At 37.6% G+C, this 21,531-nt stretch overlaps 3 protein-coding genes across 10 annotated transcripts in view; 1 reads left to right on the forward strand and 2 right to left on the reverse strand.

The window, feature by feature from the left end:
* Positions 1–12,964, reverse strand: part of fxyd6l (FXYD domain containing ion transport regulator 6 like) — a 54,889-nt gene extending 41,925 nt beyond the window's left edge. The window contains exons 1-2 of one of the 6 annotated variants that reach the window (XM_059567804.1): positions 12,741–12,929; positions 5,555–5,699 (exon numbers count right to left, since the gene is read on the reverse strand). The gene's annotated coding sequence lies outside the window, so the exon portion shown is untranslated. Of the gene's footprint in view, positions 1–5,554; positions 5,700–12,740 lie in introns of all 6 variants that reach the window. The other 5 variants (XM_059567815.1, XM_059567809.1, XM_059567818.1 and 2 more) reach the window with 5 other exon arrangements.
* si:dkey-56f14.7 (engulfment and cell motility protein 1) lies at positions 5,805–15,758 on the forward strand. Of its 3 annotated transcripts, XM_059567794.1 has the most exons (8): positions 5,805–5,898; positions 7,169–7,205; positions 9,970–10,106; positions 11,390–11,502; positions 12,298–12,405; positions 12,631–12,710; positions 15,150–15,227; positions 15,500–15,758. In XM_059567794.1, exons 2-8 carry the CDS (start codon positions 7,200–7,202, stop codon positions 15,710–15,712), a joined length of 735 nt encoding a protein of 244 aa, XP_059423777.1. In that variant the 5' UTR covers positions 5,805–5,898; positions 7,169–7,199; the 3' UTR covers positions 15,713–15,758. The 3 variants fall into 3 exon arrangements, with proteins under 3 accessions (XP_059423777.1, XP_059423778.1, XP_059423779.1); XM_059567795.1 differs by lacking the exons at positions 5,805–5,898; positions 7,169–7,205 and adding an exon at positions 7,942–8,259; XM_059567796.1 differs by lacking the exons at positions 5,805–5,898; positions 7,169–7,205 and adding an exon at positions 9,483–9,868.
* Positions 15,759–18,631: 2,873 nt separating this feature from the next.
* Positions 18,632–21,228, reverse strand: LOC132158396 (serum paraoxonase/arylesterase 2-like). Its single transcript, XM_059567787.1, has 9 exons — positions 21,054–21,228; positions 20,762–20,832; positions 20,434–20,489; positions 20,147–20,312; positions 19,821–19,947; positions 19,535–19,735; positions 19,322–19,403; positions 18,996–19,124; positions 18,632–18,842 (listed from the first exon to the last, which is right to left on the reverse strand). The coding sequence occupies exons 1-9, from the start codon at positions 21,128–21,130 to the stop codon at positions 18,681–18,683; spliced, it is 1,071 nt and encodes a 356-aa protein (XP_059423770.1). The 5' UTR covers positions 21,131–21,228; the 3' UTR covers positions 18,632–18,680.
* Positions 21,229–21,531: the final 303 nt, after the last annotated feature.

Genomic DNA, 21,531 nt, shown 5'->3' on the forward strand with positions numbered 1-21,531 from the left:
AGAGTTCAGAGTTCTTCCTTTGAACGCAAATCTCAAGAACGGTCTGTGACGGGGGGCTATGTGGATGTGAAAGTAAGCAGCTTTCAAATCCACTGTCAAAAACCAATCCTCGGGGCAAATATGCGTGAGAATCTTCTTGATGTCATCATCTTGAACAACAACCGGCGCATAAGCGAGCTGTTCAGATGTCTGAGCCTGCCGTCTCCCTTTGGGACGAGGAAATAGCGGCTGAAAAAGCCTGATTCGCTGTCCGCTGGGGGCACTATTTCCACAGCGCCTTTTGCAAGCAGTGCTTGCACCTCCTGCCGAAGAACAATAGTTTCGTTGTCCGGGACAGAAGTTTGAACAACGCCTCTGAAGCAGGGCGGTCTGCGAGTGAACTGTAGTGAGTAGCCTTGTCAAATTGTTTCCAAAACTCATTTCGAGATTCCCGGAATGGCTGCCCAGGCCGTATAATTTGAGGAGAGAGGTTTTATTTTCTTGAACAAGAGTGCGCCTTGAAAAAGCAGGGAGTCTACGTTCGTATAAGTGATTGAGAGATGATGAAGAATTTTGCTCTTTAAATTATGTGGGTCCACTATCATAGCTGTAAAATATTCGGGCACACACTTAACCTGCAGGACGTGACCCACTGAAAACGAAACTCCATCTCTCAGAGGTGTTCGAAGTGGTGAGGAGTAAAGGCGAGCTGTTTTTGGGGGAGTTCCGGCCGAGGTGAGAACGGGGCCCCTCCATTTCCTCTCTAGCATCCCAGGACAGCTTCGGCGTTTCGCCGGCCTGGAATGCTGTTTCAGCTCTTTAAGCCGAGGGCAGATGGTGGACTCAGATGTGCGCCGATCGCTTCCTCTGGGGGGGAAGGGGTTGGGGGCTTGGTGTATCCCCTTTCGTCATTGCGGTCAACTGCGGTAAGAGCAGCTGCAGTGGAGAGGTTTACCCGTACCGAGTAGGGGGCTCATCACATCTTGGTGAGCTCGTCGTGGACGGCTGGCAAGAATTGGGCTGGGTGTTGGTTGGAGGATTGCTGGCGGGTCTCTGGCAGGAACTATTCGTCCAATGCTTCGGGCTCCTCCCTGGAATCACTCAATTCCTCCATTTCTGATGCCGCCAAGGACACAGAGTCGTTGGCGGTGACATCATCGATAATGATGTCCTCCTCAGAATGAGAACAGTCCGCTTGAAGCTGAAGAGGGGCGCTGGTCCTCATTTGCGAAGCACAGCGGCGTGAAAGGACACGGGGAGAGCAGGGCACACAGGTGCTGAGCCGACGTGACACTGCCTGGGCCCGCTGGAAAGTATCCGCTGCCCCACTGTTTTTTTCCTCTTAGGGGAGGAAAAAGACTAGAGGGCCTGGCGTGGGGGATCGCCTTGATGGAACAAGGTGACCTGCGAGAAGAAAGAGCACAAACCATCAGCGAGTGCCCTTCTTCATCATGCAAGAGTCCCTTGCAGGAACCACACTCGCGGCGCAACATTTGAAGCAATGCACGCTGAAATTTGCTCTTTGCTCCTGATGCCGGATGCTGCAGTTATGCTTACGTTCACTGCTTCAGCTTCTTCCACGGTGGTGAGCAGAACTGGAGCATCTTCTACAGCTCCTTCTTGCTGGCGAGTCAGCGAAGAGATGATCCTCATCGCTGAAGGAGAGTAATCTGATTAATAGCACTATGGACAGATTTATATAGCAGTTGGCCAGCCCCTTTTGGCGGGCTGAAGTGCCATTGGTTTGTGCAGCTACACAAACGTGAACAAATCAGGCTTCTGCAGAAAGGAAAAAAGGAGTTTTCCCATACATAACGAGAGTGAATGTTCGAAAGGTAACAATCTGCCTTTAACAACTTCCCCTGGAAAGTAGTTGGCAACACTGCTCACATGCCTGCTGCTGAGAATTAGTGATGCGCATATCAGGTTGGGTAAAGAAATTGTCACCTTATTTGAGGGGAGGGTCATTAAAAACTAAATAAAAACATCCATATGTTGAGTGCAATTCCCTATATCCTATATTAAATATTTGGAATATCTATTTTCATATTGTATTAGCATTAGCAGTGGCTCAGTGGTTCATGTAGGTTGTCTACAAACCGGAAGGTTGGTGGTTCAATCCCTGGCTTCACCTGACCAAGTGTCGAGGTGTCCTTGAGCAAGACACCTAACCTTAGCTGCTCCCGGCAAGCTGGATGGCGCCTTGAATGGCTGACACCGCAGTCGGTGTGTGAATGAGTGTGTGAGTGAATGAGTGTGTGAATGTGAGGTAAATTGTAAAGCGCTTTGGATGGCCATGTGGTCTGTTGAAAGCACTATATAAATGCAGTCCATTTACCATAGGTTCTTTGATAGGGTTACAATACAAAGGATTACATAGCAACGTAACTTGTGTGATGTCCCCGATGTGCGGGTCATCTCATAATCTGCGGACTCCACAGGTCGAGTTGGGGCGGGAAAAAGAAATTGTTATTTATTTGCGGGGCAGGCTGAGGCAGGCCAAATAGTTTCATAAAAGCGGGACCCGCGGGTTGGAAAAAAACCTGAGCTGCGCATGACTACTGAGAATGCCTCAGGAGAGTTCTAACAGTTTGAATATGCACAGATCGATCGTTTTGTGTCTTTACACATCAATGTATCATCACGCGCCGCAGGGTTTAATTTGGTTTTGTTTGTGTTTTTTTTTGTTTTATTGTATGTTTTAGCCATGATTCCCATCCACTTCCATTACAAGACTGACAGACTGCAACGGTTTGTGTTAAAAATCTTCATTTGTGTTTTCTACTGAAGAAACAAAGATAAACAAAATTTTCATTTTTGGGTGAACTATCCCTTCAAACCATTTCTTTCTTTTTTCTCTCTCTCTCTACAAGAGAAGAAAAAAAGGACTAATGTTCATTTTCTTACATTTGCAAAAACCAGTTTGTTGTTATACTGTGATGCTCGTGGTGGCGCCATTCAACTAGAGCAGGCCTGTGACAGAATATTGTCAGAAAGGAATGAATCAATGTACTACACATTTTCTACACGGAGGTGCAGCAAAACACTGTCCTTGTAGAAGGTCTTCCCCTGTACAGCCTTGTGGGTGAGCTTTAAAAAAGTATTTTTTTTTGTAATGCAGCTCCAGTCAAACAGTGCAGTGAACTGAAAATGAATAAATATCCAATAGGAAAAAAATAACCAAAAAGTTAATTGATACAACATTTTAATTGATTTAAACAATTAAAGCATATTTTTGTTGTATTCCAGTAAGTGTTTGGCTGGCTGAAGTGGCAATCGTCTTCAAACTTGTATCAACACCCTGTAGAAACACTTTAAAAAGTAATTTTCTTGTTAAGTTGTAAATACAAGATATACATTTTATTATATAAGTAAATAAAAGCTATAGATCAATTTCAGTTTTTCTACTGAACTTCATATTTAATTCAGTGTGAAATTAAGCCTACGTTCTTTGCAACTGTGAAATTTGCTAGCAGTTTTCTTAATACAACTGTTTTTACACCCCTTTTGATTTTTATATTGTTTTTACACCCAGTTTTATCTTTTTATTTGTATTTTTTTTTTATTAAATACATGTTTGAAAGTTCCTGTAATAGAACAAGTTTCCGACTTCAGTTATAATTTGTTTCCAGACTGCAGGAGGTCAGTGTCTCGCTCCAGAAATAGGCACTGACGTCAGAGTTTGAAACAAGCAGGTGTGCCCTTGGCAGATACTGGGTCATTGTTATAGCAGCCTTTTGGAAATGTCTTTCGTAATGTGTCACAGGTGAGACTGCTGGAAATTATTTTCCTTCTCTTCCCAATGTTAAGGTCCACTGGAGTGAGATGGAGAGCAAAACGACAGCAAACCTATTGGCATTTACAATTTACAAAACTGCTCAGCTATTGCAAAGGGAAGAACACTGCATACAAAAAAAACAACAAAATTATTACTATTCAGATTTCAATAGACACTGATGGTCAAAAAAATAAAAAAATTAATTAGCAATATAAACGGTCATACAATGATCTGCATTTACTATGATATGTGACAAAACATGTTAAACTCAACTCCAGTCACGCTCTGTCCAGAAGACTGATGGAGTGCTGACTGATGTAATGCCTCAGTTTAAGGGAAAACAGCAGAGGGACTCGGATACATATGTGCAGTGACCAGAAGTAAAAGGGGCTTATGTAACCCAACTCTGAGAGGGAGAGCAGACGCATCCCTGCTCCATGGTAGAATTCCCTAAAGACCTTTTCAATTATCCACACTACGGAACAGACGGCGATGAATCGTGATTTACATGCAAGCCAACAAATATTGTACACCCCTGGTCTTTTCCCAGAGAAAACAATCTGTTTTGCCACTAAAGGACCCATAAATATCTATATATATCTTTATATATCTATCTATATATATATATATATATATTATAATAATAATAATAAATAAATAAATGACAACTACAAGTAATAAAAAGAAGAACAGAAGAAATAATGTAAATTAGAGCACACACACAAAATAATAAATCAATATTAACTATAAATAAAACAAAAAATTAAATGTACGTACACTTATTATTTTGTGGTTAACGTGCTTGGTTTTTAGGGCTCTAGATGGTATAACACCCAAATCCTTACAGTATTCATAGAGTTTCTTCTGGGAAATTTCTGCCTGCATCCTTGCAAAACGTCTGAATTATTGAACAAATCCAGAAGACCTTAAAGCGACATGAGACTTTCAGAGGCCCTTAGGCAGCAGAGAAGCCAAAGTACAGAATGAATATTTCACTGAGGTCTGAAACCAGCACACGTCAATCCCACCACCAATACGACAAGAAACCTTGGCGGCAGATGTGTAAAATCCCCCTCATTCTGAAATCCACAAAGCAACAAAAAAAAAAATCCATACTTATGACGATTTGGTAATCACACAGGATGTTGCGGAAATCAGACTTTTGAATGGACTGCTTCGATATCACGTGCTGGGGAACAGTTTTCAGGGTTAATAGAAAATTAGATTAACATTTTCTGTGTGGGTGAGGATTTCATAATCTGAAGCCAGGGTAATTATAGGCCTGTGCAGAAATTTACAGATGTGAAAAAGAGGTGCTCAGCTATGCTCTGTTTGGCAGATGTCAGCAATCTTACATAACCCACCTTACATAAATGCTCAGTATTGTTCCTATTATGAGTCTTGAGAATAATTCATTGGGAGGGCTAGTTGATGAATGCAACTGCAATGGTGTTTCTGCATCCTGCATTAATCAAATTAGAGGTGACATCTTTCAGAACAGTTAAGATCAGCTTGGTCAAGCAGTACAAAATAGGCTGTTGGAAGCCTTTTAATGTACTGGAACTCTTTCGTATGAATATTTTGGTTATGAATATGATCATGCGGTGCATATTTTTCAAACTTTTTGCTTAAAACAAATAGAAATCTATAGTAGTTTATTAAATATGTATCTGTCGTTTTGCTGTCATTGAATTTTTATATGCTATGAATAAATTCAGATAACAAAAGCTGAATTTATATATAAAAAAACATGTAAGCCTATTTATTGTGAGAACTTCTTGAATGTTTAAAACTTACCGCTGGCTTTATATAAATCTGTGGAGCTCTGCTGTTAGGCCCATCTCAAAATCTGTGCGTTGTCTTGTGGTCCCATTTCAAAACCTTACTGACAAGTTTGATTCAGGTCTTCATGGAGAAGTGCTCTTGAACACGATATTGTGGCCTTCAAACGGAAACAGACAGTTTTTGTTTTTTTGAGGAACTGAATCCACCACCTGTGTTGCAGTGCTGTGACATTTATTAAAGCAAAGAAAGGAAAAACAGTGTAGCTCTGGTGGTTTCTTGGCATTAAACATGCTGACACTGCAGAGAAATATCTTTAACTATATGGCAGATAAATCAATACAGCACACTGCAAATTGGTGAGTTTTTCCCCTTTCTTCTTGGACTACAAGAAACAGCTTGGCATATCATTTAGGATTCTCTCTTTTAAAATTGTGAACGTCTTATGTTGCTTCTTGCTAGATATTTTAAAACCAACTTATACAGGCACACACACACACACACACCCATTCAAAGGCGGGGGGTTGGTTAGATTTTCTTTTTTAAATAACTTATTCAACAAGCATCCATTAAATTGATTAAAAGTGACAGTAAATACGTGTTACAAACAATTTATTTTTAAAATAAATGCTGTTCTTTTGAACTTTTAATTCAAAGAATAGAAAAAATATATATTATGCAGCACGGTTTCTTAAGCATAAAATATCAGCATATCAGAATGATTTCTGAAGGATCATGTGACACTGAATTGCTGCTAAAATTAAATAAGAACTAAAGTTTTAAAATACATTAAAATAAAAAAAAACTTATTTTAAATTGTAATAATATTAGGCCTAGTGCTGGTCAACTGGGGTAAAACTGGGGGTAAAGCCAGTACTGATTATCAGGGCCCCAAAGGAAGAGTAGTAGTAGTGCAAAGAGTTTCACCGTTTACTGCACATAGTTATTCTTCTCATTATTTCCTAAAGTGGCTAATGAACTGGAAGTCTTGCCCATAAGCTTGCATCTACATTGCAGAAAAAGGTAGATATTTAGCATGTTTGTTTGGATCGCAAATCCAAAAACAACCAGCACTGACATTTTAACTGTAATATGATTACTGATGCGACAGTATCACAAATTTTAGATCAAATAAATGTAGCCTTGCTGAGCATGAGACTGTCAGAAAAAACATTTACACTTTCTGAATGGCAGTGTATGCGAGTATGCATCTAGTGATTCTTTGTAGTATTATATGGCAGTCTTGTGGTTTTTGCAACCACTGTAACAGCACAGATTTCATAGTTTTGTGGACAAATAAAAAGATAAAAATAACTCACATTGTGCATCATTTTTTTCTGTGTAATAATTGGATCTTTCAACAAACTGAGGAAGTAATCCCTGATTATGGGGAACATTCACATAAACTACAATCACTATTTTACCCTAGGGTTAAAACAAATGATCAAGCCCTAAAAATAATTGAAAAATAAAAAGCATGATAAAAGCCCAAACGCTTTATTCCAAGTTAACTGAAAACATTTGGAGCATATCATATAGGGTTTATAGACCACTTTCATTATATGTTTTCACTGTACAGAAAAGAACAGCGTGAACATACTACTTAACATCTCCTTTTGTGTTCCACAGAAGAAAGTCAATCATACAGGTTTAGAACAACATGAGGGTGAGTACATGACCATTTTCACTTCCAGAAAGTCAAAGCAATTGATAAATCGCAATCAACTGCTTTTACATAAACCAGCCTGCATCATAAATGCAGAGGAAAAGAAACCTGAATTCTAGATTCGAACAACCCTACAACTCATCCCTTACCTGGTGACTAACCTTTATCTTAACCAAAACCATTTGAAATTCTAATCTGCCCTCATACCAACATATTCTCGATGCAGTCCATGAATCACAGCATCTCTGCTCACAGATCTGATGTGGCCTTGTCAAACTCAGTTATGTACTGCATGTCAAGAAGACAGAAGATGGGAGTGTGGTGTAAGAGGAAGAGGCTGCGAGGCTCTTATTGTGTAAGGCAGGGGTAGACAGAGAGTCCCAACACCTGCCCATACTGAACCGGTTTCCATGACAACTGAATTTCTAATGACTACACCCCTGGCTTTTGCTTTGAGGGAGAACAATTCTACTGGATCTCAGCGTTTCCACATTGTCACACCTTTTCTTTTTCAAAATAAATGTCATAGACTCATCATGGCTTTTTGTATCAGACGGTGCTCGAATATCTAGCAGCACAAGCCCTCTGAAATTCAGCCAGACGGTCTAAGTCATTATCTTTTGGTCCTGTCCTCCCCCATCCCCCATCCAACCTGCTCATGCTCTCCCTCTGTGGTCTACCCATGTGACCATAGCCAGATGTTCATTGGTTGGCACCACCAAGGCATCTGTCCAATCGGTACAGTTCGCTCATATAAACATAAGCAAAGCAGCATTCTTATGATTCAGTACAGTGTCTTTCTTTCAGTGAGGAGTCAATGGGAAATTCTACACTGGGTTCTACTACTTTGTTTGTCCTCATTCTCATATCCACAAGAAGAGGGGATCTTCTACTTTTGAGGGAACTATTCTGGCTGTAGGAGCATCTGCTGTTGCCTGCGTTACTTTGCTCTCACTCCATTGACACTGTGACCAGCTAACAGTGTTTGTGGTTCACTGCTTTTCTATATACGCATGCAGTTTCAGCACTGACACACTGGACATGGCTTTTACATGTAAGTACAGAAAGCCTTTCAATGACCACATTTAATCTTAACTGACTCTACACACCTGAGAATCACAGGAGTACTTGAACTGAATGACTCGGTGATGTTTTGTTACTGCCAACACTGCGTGATCATAGCAGATTAGAATGGAGTTGATTAGCAGATCTATTTAAAACAATTCATTTTAAAGTACTGTACAGTCATTTTTGTAACATCACAGGACAAGGATAGCTTTTCTATACAAAACCCTAAAATTATATCTGCTTGTGTGTGCGTGTTTTGTAATAGAAACTCAATTTCTGATCATTATTAGCATTTAAGGACTCCCTGCTTTTTAGTGAAGGGGGTCTATTTATAGCTCATGTATTCAATAGTCTTTTGCTTTGTCACTGGGAGGGTGTGAATTATTGCTCATTGCTTGATAATATTATAGGCTCCATTATCATTATATTTATACTGACTAATAGCTCTGTTACATGTAAATATTTTTACCATTTAGAGGACTCATATTTATCTGGAAAGGTTATATAATGCAACTAATCTGAAACATGAAAGTCAGAATAATTAATTGTCATATATAATAAAATGTGATATACAATTTATAATTGCCTTTGTCCTTCCAATCAAATAATTGCATTATCTTGCAATAAAAACATGAGGAAGCTGAGAAGTTTAAAGTTACTTCCTGAGGGATCCTGACATGTTAGTAGTAGTCAAAATGAATAATTAATAATATTTTTTTTTGTGTAATACCGGAAAAAACATCCTGAAATACTCCATACTGAATATTTAAAAACGTAAATTGGCTCATTTATTCACTGTATTGTTGTATTTCCAGAAAAGTATATATTAGAATTAATTATTCTACTCCGCAAATTCAGTTGATAAAAAATTTAATGTTCTTAGACCCTTTTTGTTCTACTTGGTCTTGTTTTATTATGTGCCTAAGGATATTTCCCTCCTGTAACCCTTTTTTCAGATACTGATTCAACTCATGAAAATGTATTTCCAGAGTGCCATCCAAAATGCTTAAGTACACACTTAAGTGTCAATTACATTAAAAAGAACACATTGTCTCCTACGATACAAGGAATAAAACTCACTTTTAAAAAAAATGGCAAAATGGTGAAAGCTAAAACTCGAATCAATTTTATGACCACCATAAATTTAGTAATTGATGAAGAAAATGTAAACAGAGTAGAAACAGATGCTGTAACATGGAAATATTTTGTACAGTACAATAAGACAGAATACATGGCAACCGAGCACTGATCTAACCATAACCAATGTGTCCTCTGTACAGACATTAGCTGGCCCAATGTCAACATGTTTCTCCCCAGGCTCTGACTGTGTCACAGCACTGTTGGAGATTGGACTGACAGGGCCTTAATCCCATAGAGCTCCTCAGTTCCCCCTGCCAGACCCCAGCACTGTTCTTGGCCCGTGCCCAACGGTCACACGAATGCATGCAAGGTCTGAGATAAAGACAAACTCCATAAGCCACACAGACAGTACTACAGCAGAGAAGACTAAGACTGAATAAACCACAGTGTAGCCAACAGCAAATGATGTTAAATCACAAAACACTCTTCACCGGAGTGAACTAGAATGACAGCTGGTGAGGCCTCCGGTTATTCAAGCCAATGAAAATCTAATTATGAATAAAGCAAAAAGATCTGTTGATTCGATTATTTGAAGGGCTATGTCTCCATGCTTTAGGCAGAGAAAAAACAGAAAAGCTATGCCACCCAAAGTGACACATTGCAGTTTAACACAGTGGACAGTGCCAGGCCTCACAGGCTCTTGCTGAAGTCAGAGATGTTGAGCCAGGATGACCCCAAATCACGCCCAATGCTGTAAGTACATCCTCTTACAGTCTACAAACCACAATCAGACCTCATAAAGTAATACACTGCTGGTTATGAATGTCCTGTCAGACATCAGTTTTTTGTTTAGTTCATAATTAAATTTCCTTAAGTGTATACTCCGCTAAATGCATCTTAGGTGGCCATTAAGTAATGGACCAGCCACCATATTACAAAACTGTTTTTTTTCCATTGCATTGTGGTCCTTTTTAATGGTGTTTTTCCCCAAAACACTACTGTGCTACGTGCTGCTTTTCATGTTTTGCTTTTTAAAACAACCCTGTGCCGCATTAAAAAAATAAAATAAATCAACATTTAAAGTCAGCATTAAATGGAAGCTGCAATGGTCTTGGAATAGAAATAAAACCAAAATCGAGATTATCACATCAAAGAATGCACTGTGTGTTTGAGAGTGAAGTGCAGCACTGTGTTCTCTCAAATCGTGAGCAGCTCAGGATCAGTAGGTGTTTGCAGCATCTCGTTTCATAGTAAATGCAGAAATGAAGTTTGTGTGCAGCATAAAATGTGAAAATAAAGAGATTAAGACATGCATAAATATTATTGTAGTTTTATTAGTTGTAATGCAAAAAAAATAAAAAAAATTACCAACTCAATATTTTACAATAATATTTTTACTGTTATTTAACATTTTTATAATAATAATATACTTACTATTATTCTCACAATTCTCAGAATGTAGAGTAAAAATTATAAAAAACAAAATATTACCATTATTATTTCATAGCCACTGATAAATGCACTAAATTGTGCAGCTCTTACGTTTCTCCACCAAATTGTGCAGCCCTATGTACAGAATGATCCCCAAGCATGGAATCTAAAAAAAATAAATAACTGTAAGTGTGACTTCTTTCCTCACAATTCTGAGTTTGTCCATACAATAGAATAAAAGTCAGAATTGGGAGATATAAACTTGCAATTGCAAGAAAAAAAAAGTCAAGAATGTGAGAAGTCACAATTAGCTTTTCTATTATTTTTATTATAATGGCAGGAAAAAAATGAATTAAGATAAAGTGAACTCAATTTTATTTCAAAATTATGTGCATGGATAAATCATTCCCAAACACTGCAATAGTCCATAAAATACAAACTGATATTATGGGGACTTTAAAATTGTCTCTCAAAACCTAGCTTTCTTCTTTCATTATGCTGCTTTTTATGTTTTTAAAAGAAAAGCCTGCGTTCTTCATGATGGAATAACAAGCCACTGGTTTGTTGCTGGTTCAAGGTAATGTGTCTGATCTCAATTTCTAAAGGGAACTCCGAGAGAAGCTCCAGCCAGAGGTGATCGAGCTGATTAAACAGCAGAGGCTGAACCGTCTGTGTGAGGGCACATGCTTTAGGAAGATCAGCGCTCGTCGCAGACAAGGTCAGTTACTCATTCAAAATCAGAATTCAATTACATGTGCACTTGTAAACTTATTTATGCATCACAGATGCAGTTCCAATTTCAGAAAAGCCCTCTGATGGATCGAAGCACAGCTGCACAGATCACATCGAATTCATTGATATTGGCTACACATAATTTGAAGATGGACATTGTATTTTAACTCTTCCTATGGCTTAATGTCTATTCATATTATGCACATTTTCAATAATCTGCTCATATATAGGGCATCACAAGCTTATGAGTTCCCCCGAGTACCTTATCCTAATGCTTGGTCTGTTTGATACTGCATTATATTAAAGCACAACTTAAGGATATTAATATATATAAAAGATAATCTTATTCTGTATTTGAGACACACAACATCAGCCTATATACAAACGCTGTATTGTATCTCTCGCGAGATCTCTCTCTCTCTCTCTCTCTCTCTCTCTCTCAAAAAAACAAAAAAAACAAAAAGAGACCTCTTTATTTCTAATCATGTTCATTTCAAAACCTATTGATATGAAATATTCTTCAAGTATTTAACATGAAAGGGCATCCGGTTATTTACAAGCACAGACTTAATGAGGCTTTTAATCAAAGTGATTTTCTCGGGTCACTTCTGTTTTAATTAAAATCTGATTTTCATTCAGTGCTGTTGACCTGCCAATGAAAATAAATATATATATATAAAACCTAATTGGAATGGATAATTTTGAGGACAGTAAAAAGCAAGATGCAAGAAAACAGCCAGTACATAACATGCATATTCTTATCTGTATCCATCTCCTCTAGACAAGTTCTGGTATTGCCGTCTATCACCAAACCACAAAGTGTTACACTATGGGGATATAGAGGAGTTCTCACAAGGACAAATATCAGATGACTCTCTCCAGGAGAAAGGTGAGCAACACACTTTTTGATTATAAGACAACATAAAAAAAGGTTTTTTTTAATCTATAATGGCTTGTCTAGTAATCATTTTGATTGTTGATGCCATACTGAGCTACAAGCGTGGACAAGGCCAGCACTAAACATGCTTATTTTAGATGCTAGTAGTAAAGTAGAACATAACTTGTTCTTCTAACTTTGCTAACTCTGTATATAAAAACAATTTTCTACTTATAGTGACAGTAGCAGATATCAAAGCAGTGGTCAGGGGTAAAGACTGTCCACACATGAGGGAGAAAGGAGCACTTAAGAATAAGGTAAGAATTCATTATTGCAACTAAACTCACCAGACAGGACAGGACAAGACAAGGTGTAGTGGATCCAAACTCGGAGTACGCAAGGCAGGCTGATTTTACAAAAAGAAATTTTGCAGAGACAAGCTTCAACTCAAGATGGTAACTAGTCAAAAACAACCACAACCACCTCTAGACAGAACAATGCAAGAGTACAACAGTGGCATCAACAGCTCAAAACAATTAGCAATTAATCTAGCAATTCCAATGAAGTCAAACTGACGACATCTAGTGGTTAAATGTGGATAAAGGGCTAATAGAGTGAATTTAAAGGGGTCATATGATGTTGCTAAAAAGAACATTATTTTGTGTATTTGGTGTATTAAAAAGTGTTTATGAAGTTTAAGGTTAAAAAAAACACATGATCTTCCACATAATGTAAATTATTGTTACTACTCTATGCCCCGCCTTTCTGAAATGCGTTGATTTTTACAAAGCTCATCGGTCTGAAAAGTAAGGTGTGCTCTATTTGGCCAGCTATCCAGTGTGTTGTGATCGGCTGAATTCCTCAAGCGTGTGATGGAAATGTTACGCCCCTCACCATCAGAACACCTGCCAGAGCAACCAGACAAAAACATTAAAGCCCATTATAAATGAGGCATTTGTTGCATCCAGTGGGGACATAATTACTGATTATAATGACTTAAACTGTCTTTTTACGCGTTGTATCAGACCACGTAAAGACTGAACCATGTCTGCATTTGTAAGTGATTACAAACAACAAACGCTACTGTACACTGCTTGAATTATCAGAATATAAAAAACGTACTTACAGTCTGGGAATTCAGAACAGCCGGCATTTGAGTCTTCTCTCCCAGGATCAGGAAACATTCCTCCATAAAATGCGTTGCACAGATCTGAATATTTGGGTTGAAGTGTTCTGGAACAGTGTTGTATATCAAACCTTTCTAGTCCTCTTTTGGAAGACCAAACAAAGTAGTTTTACTTTCACCGTGAAACACAGTGTCACACTGCTGGCTTGAGTGAGCGGCGTTGGGCTAGAGAGTGGCAACCCCGGGCTGGACTCCGCTTTGTCCACGGTGAAAGCCGATCTGGCAATCCACAGTGCAAAGTTGATGTATTTCCTCATCGACCAGCACGGATCAGCTCTAGGCATCACAAAGCATATATCATCCTATTTTGGAAGGCCAAACAAAGTAGTTTTGCTTTCACAATGAAACACACGGCTTCTTCACAACATGGCGACGGCAGCAACAACAATAATACAGTGAGAAAAAAAGTTACGCCTTCTTTCTTTGCGTGAACATTTGGCTGGCGTTATGCAAATCTTCCCACATCATGATGTAGGCATGTGGGGGCGTGTTAGAATGAGCCGTTTTAGGAGGGCGTGGTTATCTCTTAACTTTAATAAAGAATATCTCTTTGGATTTGAGACTTAGTCTTTGCAACTTTACAGATTTTATTTATGCACCAAGAGCTTCATAAGACCCCTTTAAAGCAAAAACGTTTTATGTATGAATGTGCCTGACCATCCATGCCAACAGGTGTCTTTATGCACTTTCAAAAAAAAAGAATGTGTTTATAGTAAAGCTGAGTTATTGTTTATAGTCAAAGCAAACAGTTGGCATTTAGGTAATGATATGAGACAGAATCTCTTGTAGGTAGCTTATTTGCACACACACACAAACACACATACAGATACACATTACGTTAAACGTAGGCCTAAAGTATGACTAAAGTGCTGTTTATGTATTCTGTTTGTATGTTTATGTATTGACGACAGATCTGCCATGTTCAGGGAATTAGAAGAGCCGACACACCTAATCAGTCATGGCCAGAGTCGTAGATACTGCCAAAGAAATCAGATTTGACCTGAATTGTTGAAGTTTTCAGGAGTACTTCGGACCACTTCAGAGTACGCTGACCGCACGCAAAAACAAACGTCAACGTTAGCTGCGTTAGTCCGATTCACGTACAATTGACTCAAATTAACAGGTTCTTTTAAGTGAGTCAAAAACCTACAACCGAACTATTGTTGAATTCTCGCATAAATCAAATTATATGAATAGGTTCAAAATGATAATTAACGGGTTTGAATCAGTCTGACAAATCTGAGCAGAGAATGAATCAACATGTGCACATGCTTTATTTTCAGGGATGTCTGCTGTCCTTTTTAAATTAAGCACGTTTTTGTCATTATCATTTATGTTAAAGATGCACTTTTGCCGGTAAATTTGTAATAAATGAACGGATATTCCTCTCTTAAGACTTAGGCTTATTTTAAAAACTTGTTCAGTCTCAGCACTTTATAGTTCTACATTGACTTTGGGAGGAGGTTGTAGCCTTGACAGAAGCCATCTGTTGTGCAAAGGCACCTGTAGTAAAGTTCAGCTGGGTTGTGGGAGAGGAAGTGAGGCCAGATACTCTTTGTCTGCTTTTCAGGAGCTACTGGAGCTGGCTTTTTCCATTCTTCATAACTCTGATGAATATCTGAACTTCATTGCTCCAGACAAGCATGGAGTGAGTACGCTCATTTCACAGCATATACAAGGCCAGGGGCCTGTTTCATAAAACAAGTTTACCAAATAAGACAGGATTATTTTGGTTAGTCAAATTTATTGTCAGTTGATTTGGTTCAAAATTAATCAGATTAGCTGAAATAAACCTGGTTTATTTGGTAATCTTGTTTTATGAAATAAAAGTACAGTCATATAGAATATTATCACTCATGCACTGCTTGAAGGCGTAATAATAGTCTCTTACAATTTTTTTTTTATATATATTCTCAATAGTACTCCATTTGGACCGATGGCTTGAATGCTCTTTTGGGAAAAGAGATGACTAGTGAGCTCACAAAATCAGATATGGACACTCTGGTTACTATGGAGCTGAAACTTCGCCTTTTGGACCTCGAAAACATTCAGATTCCTGACGTCCCTCCTCCTGTTCCCAAAGAGCCCAGCACTTACGACTTTGTTTACGACTTTAGTCAGCAGCACACTTGAGACTGGAATAAAGCCCTTACTCATGCTGATAATCAGCTGTAAGTAAGGAGTGCTCACTTTTTGTCCTTATTTTCTATTCCTGTTTAGTCTTTTTCCTCTCCTATGGACAGATTGATACATTTTCCTCTAGATTGTGACTATGATGTGATGCTTAGTTTTCTATTTCATTGAAATGCCTCTCATAACTTTACTGTTCTACAATGAAGAAAAATTCACAGGAACATTTATTTTCAGTCTAATTCTAACAAGGTACATTTTGGGCATTCTTGGTTTTATCAAATCAAAATTGTCCAGCCTTTAAAAAATAATAATAATTGATGCTTCATTTTCACTAGGAAAAACACAAACCTAAAGTACAACCCCCCTTTTTAAGTTCTTGTATCCTGTGTGAGAAAGAGACACATGAGAAAGAGCCATCCAAAACACTTCAACACATAGTTGCAACACATAACATTATTATCTGTTACTATCAATATATTAATTTGGTGGGATATTGCTAGTAAAGTTCACTCAAAAATGATCATAAATTATTAATTTTCATTGCCATCATATACTACTAAAATATTATTGTAAAATAAAATCATAAAATTAACTTCTAAACTACAAGTTTCACTCTACCTAAATGAAATGTAAACTTATGAGATGATTTGAAAACTTTTCAAATACAAGTACAGCATGTCACTCAAATGTCACTTTGGGACTAATTGCTATTTTAGAGATCAAGCCAAATATAATAAGCATGTCAAACAGTTGAGCCAATATTTATTCTTTCACGTCACACCAGGGCAAAGACAGAAATGGCTCCACAGACTTAAGAATCTCATTAGTGAAGTTACAAGTTAATTTGGAGTTACAAAAATATATTAAATAATACAGAAATAAGCACATACTTGTGCTGGAGTTCATGCTTATGATGGTCTTGATGTATTAAAGAGTATTTACATTCTCAACCAATCTGAAAATCTCCACTTGCCATTTTTCCATGAGGATGATTAACAACAAAAAAGGTATATGGCACCATCTGTAGTGAGAGAATAATTAAAACTTGATTAGACTTCTATCAAATCTTTACATATATGGTTTAAAAGTGAGGATCAAATTGTCATTGTAAAATGTCCTTTGAACACAAGGTGGCTAGCTTTGCTTAGTTTTAACAATTCACAAGAAAACTTCAAAATATTTTTGTGTCGTTACACAAAGCCGTATTACTACAAAACCCAGATTTAGATGTCATGCATTCATACGTGTCTAACATTTAAAACATCCAAGGAAACAAGAAACATAAAAAAAGTAAGTAAACTGCATGCAACCCAAAATGTATTTGTTTCACAAAAATGGCAAACCATTGTCTTCCGTGTACAGGCTGATTCTATGTGGATTAAAAGAGTCTTTTTCTAAGTCTTCCTTGACGTTCATTGCTTTGATTTTCATTTTAGAATTCAACAGATTCAGGGTGTAGATCTTTCCAGGGTCATCTGAATAGGACGGTAAGCCTGGATATTTAATGTTCCCTATAGGGATAGGTTTAGGCCTATGTTTTGTAGAGTAGGCTAATTATGATGTTGCTCCAGCAACGTGACTACGTGCATGCTTAGTCATAGTTTTATGACATACAGTGCACAGAAAAGCCAATCCATCGTCAAGTATGCTAATATCTTAAGCTCCATGCTCCTTTGAAAACACGGAAATAACATCATTGCAATTTCCTTATAAGGAAAGCTTATAAGCTAACGATAAAACTGATAACTTCCCCACGCTTTCTGAAACGCTCAACATTAACCATTATCAATGTTTTTGATTTCTAATCAAAACTAACCCAAACGCGTTTTTTCCCAAAGGTTTCCCCTCTCTCAATATCCTCTTTTGTCAAAATCACATTCCGTGGAGATCAGTTTAACCTGCTGCACCTGTGTCAAATTAGGCGAAATCCGCGGGGAAATCACGGACTTGGCAACACCGTGCCTTGTACTCGCATTATACCGAAGGGTATTCTGTAGTCTTTGGACTTTACATAGAAGTAGCAGCCTGTTTTGTGTGTGTGTGTGTGTGTGTGTGTGTGTGTGTGAGCTTAGCCAATATACAGATGACAGCATTTACGTCATGTATTCCTTTTCACATGATTAAATGTTCGCTAATCCAAACTGGATTGCATTTATTATTTCTTAGAGTAGCCTAATGAAATTAACATTTGACATACACAGCCAACAGCAAAAAGGCTCTCAAAATAAATAAAGAACAGATGAAGAGATGGCCACTATACCAAGTATTGGAAGAATATTAAAATCAAACAGGAAAAATAATAACTTGCTTTTCTAAGAAATAAAAATGACCAAATAAATTGCAAAAAATTTGTGTTTATTAAACAACTGTGGTGGTGGTTACAACATTTAGGCCTATCTCGATCTACCCTTCCTGCATCATTCTATTCCATACAGTAATCAGCTGTATGGAATCATTATCATTTTCAAGGGGTTTGTACTCAGGGAAACTACACAATTCTCAGAAAATGCACAGGAGTAAGGCACACTTTATTTACCGCTCTGCCTATAGCGGCCTTACTAATGGCCTAACTAAATTCATACAAATTAGTAACTATTGTCCATTTTCACAAAATATTTGCCAATTTCAGTGAAAGTGTTTTGGCAAATGGTTATTTGGGTTGCATGTACATTATAAATTGATGAATAATTTTATATTCTCAAGTATATACACTCAAGAAATAAATATCAAGTGTCAGACAGCTACTAACAACTTATACTAAGTCAAGTTATACTTCAAACTCACATATCTAGTAGATTGCAACCCAATCATCCAGTGTTAAGCCAAGTTTTTATAGTATGGATTGATTTTTAAAACTACCCTACAAAAGGCCTCGACTTTGTTTTGTGTTCCGCTGAAAATGACACTATTTAGACAAAATCTTTCAAACAGCTGAGCCAATATTTATTCTTTCCAGTAAGTATATACACTACTTAAGGTCACAGATCAGAGCTTTCTGATAAACTGTTCCTATGAGCTGCTTTCCTCCATATGTTGTTGCCACCGAAGAAGCAATGATCACACTGCCATCATCTGCATATACGTGGGTTACCTTGGGCTTTTCAGAGAGGATGTTCTCAATCCTGATAACCTACAAGAGAATATGTGTATGTTACAGATTTGTAACTCAGAGACAGCTGAGAGTAGACAGTAAACAGTGGGAAGAGAAAGTGGAAAGACATGGAAACATGACCGCTCATCATATTTGAGCGCTAAACACCACACAATACATATATTCACAAACCTCAGAACCAGGTGGATCATTTGGATCATGAAATACACATTTAAGACCGTTTGGGTGGCAGCCCAGCCATAGATCTCCAGATTCACGGTCCACCTCAATGTTGTCACACAGTGACCCCACATCAACGTCCTGGTAAGAAAATGTACAATGCAGTAATATTAGCAATAGGAGTAGTTCTCTTATTCAAAGTAAAAAAAACTATTAAATTGTTTTATGTTTGTTATGTCTGAAGCTAACACAACTAACAATTCTATACTTAAATAGATACCAATATTCTATTTGGGGGAAAAATAAGGTGTAAACATTTCATGTAGTTTGATGTTTACCTTTATATGAGACAATACAGTGTTTTTCTGTATTTCCAAGACAACAATTTTGTGCTTCAGAAGATCTGACACATATAAATGCCTGAAATGACATTTTAATCGTATTAACAACATATAAACAGGACATAATAATGCAATGATGCTTTGATGGTAATATTACACTATGCTTTGCTTTTATAAATGCAAAGCTTGTTTTTTTACCCTGGAACTTGCCTTTTGTCAGGGGAGATATTTATGCCGTTGGCGAGCAAGAAGCCCCCTGCCACAACCTGCACGGTCTGAGGGCTGTAGTAGACAACGTCACACCAGGGCAAAGACAGAAACGGCTCCACAAACTTGAGAATCCCATTAGTGAAGTAATGATCATTGGTGGCATAAAAGCTTTCAGTCCCCACAGCGACTATATCATTCACACTAACAAATGCAGATAAATAACTGGAATTTATACTTTAGGTCTAGGGTGTTATAAAGCATTATTGTGGTTTAATGGAGCACATACTTGTGCAGGAGTTCATGCTTGATGGTCTTGATGTACTGAAGAGCATTTTCATCCTCAACAAAACGAAAAATCTCCACTTGACTGTTGCCTTGAGGATGATTAACAACAAATAGGTATACGGCACCATCTGTAGTGAGAGAAGAATTGATACTTTTTTTTAGGTTAATTCACAATCGTCCACAATATAGTTTTAACACTACACAATAACTACTTCTTGTGTGTGTAGGTATTTTAAATTGTAATATCAATGCAAGTATATAAAACTCAATAAAGAAGAAAACTTTCCTTGTTCATGCACACATTCATTGAATAAAAAAAAAGCAAACCTTTGTCATCCGTGTACAGGCTGATTCCATGTGGATTAAAAGAGTCTTTGTCCAAGTCTCCCTTGATGTTCATTGTTTTAATTTTCATTTTAGAATCCAGTAGATTCAGGGTGTAGATCTTTCCAGGGTCATCTGAATAGGATGGTAAGCCTGGATATTTCAAGCCCTATGTTTAAGTAATTTGAACATGTTTAACAATATAGTTCTATTTAACGGTCAAAATAGTAAAAACTATTGTTGCTAACATGAGATTATTAGTCAGTAATGATTTTGTCATTATGCCATACAGTGCTCAGAAAGGCCAGTCCATTTTCAAGTACGGTGATATCTTCAGCACCATATTCTGTTTAAAACAAAAATAGCACACTACAGATCACCACTACATCTGCATTTGCAGTGTAAGAAACCTGCACATATGCTTCTTCAAATGCTCTTTACTCAATTACAAGAATAATTACAAAAGCAAAACTTACACTTCACCAGTAAAACCTTATTTTACATGCATCTCACATTTATAATTGGATAAGTAACACTGCATTAGCTCCAAGCTGGTAAATTCAGTCCAGCAAACGGACACGTGACCAGAAAAGAATGCAATCAGTTCAGTTTACTTACCTATGCCCTCTATATGGTGACAGTTTGGAAGGTAGTTCTGGGTGAGTTCTCTGTAGGAAAGTGATGCATGCCTGTGGAGAAGACAAAACTACATATATAAAAGATATTCCTATGATTATTGTCATGTTCAGTAATTATGTATAAACACTAAAAATGTCAGTAAGAAGAAACGAAGATTAGAACAGCGTGCAGTCAAAGAAAACATTTACTGCAATAGTTATAAAGTTTGGTATGTAAATAAAAGTAATCGCAAGTCATTATTATATCAATTCGATCGTACATATCAACCAACCTTAACGTAATGAGTCTTTCTCCGATCAAAACTGCGAGAGCTGCAACAGACAGCGAGAGAACCGCTAACTTACCCATACTGTCTAACTCTCGCGCTGCCTCTAGCGCACAAACATGATTAACCCTTCAGTGTTGCCATGACCGCTTTTTATGCGCGATTTTTTGTAGGCTACTACGTACAAATGCATAAATGCACAGTCGTGGTTTTTGTTTTTGTAATAAATTCCAGAATTCAGTTCTGCTTATTGGTTACATGCTGTTGCATTTATTTGGTTGTTTTCGATTTCTTTCAAACCAGCCAAGACGTGATTAACATATATATTGTTTGTAAAGTTCATTTAGAATGTGTCAAATCAACCCAGAGGAAAAATAACTATTTTACAAGGTATGATTACTTTCATATGATATGTTTCGTACAGAAACGTTTTTTTTTTCACAAAAGATGCCTTTATGTGAAGGTTGAACCTAACCTAATTGGT

This window comes from Carassius carassius, chromosome 15 (assembly GCF_963082965.1).
Source record: "Carassius carassius chromosome 15, fCarCar2.1, whole genome shotgun sequence".
Classification (NCBI taxonomy): domain Eukaryota; kingdom Metazoa; phylum Chordata; class Actinopteri; order Cypriniformes; family Cyprinidae; genus Carassius; species Carassius carassius.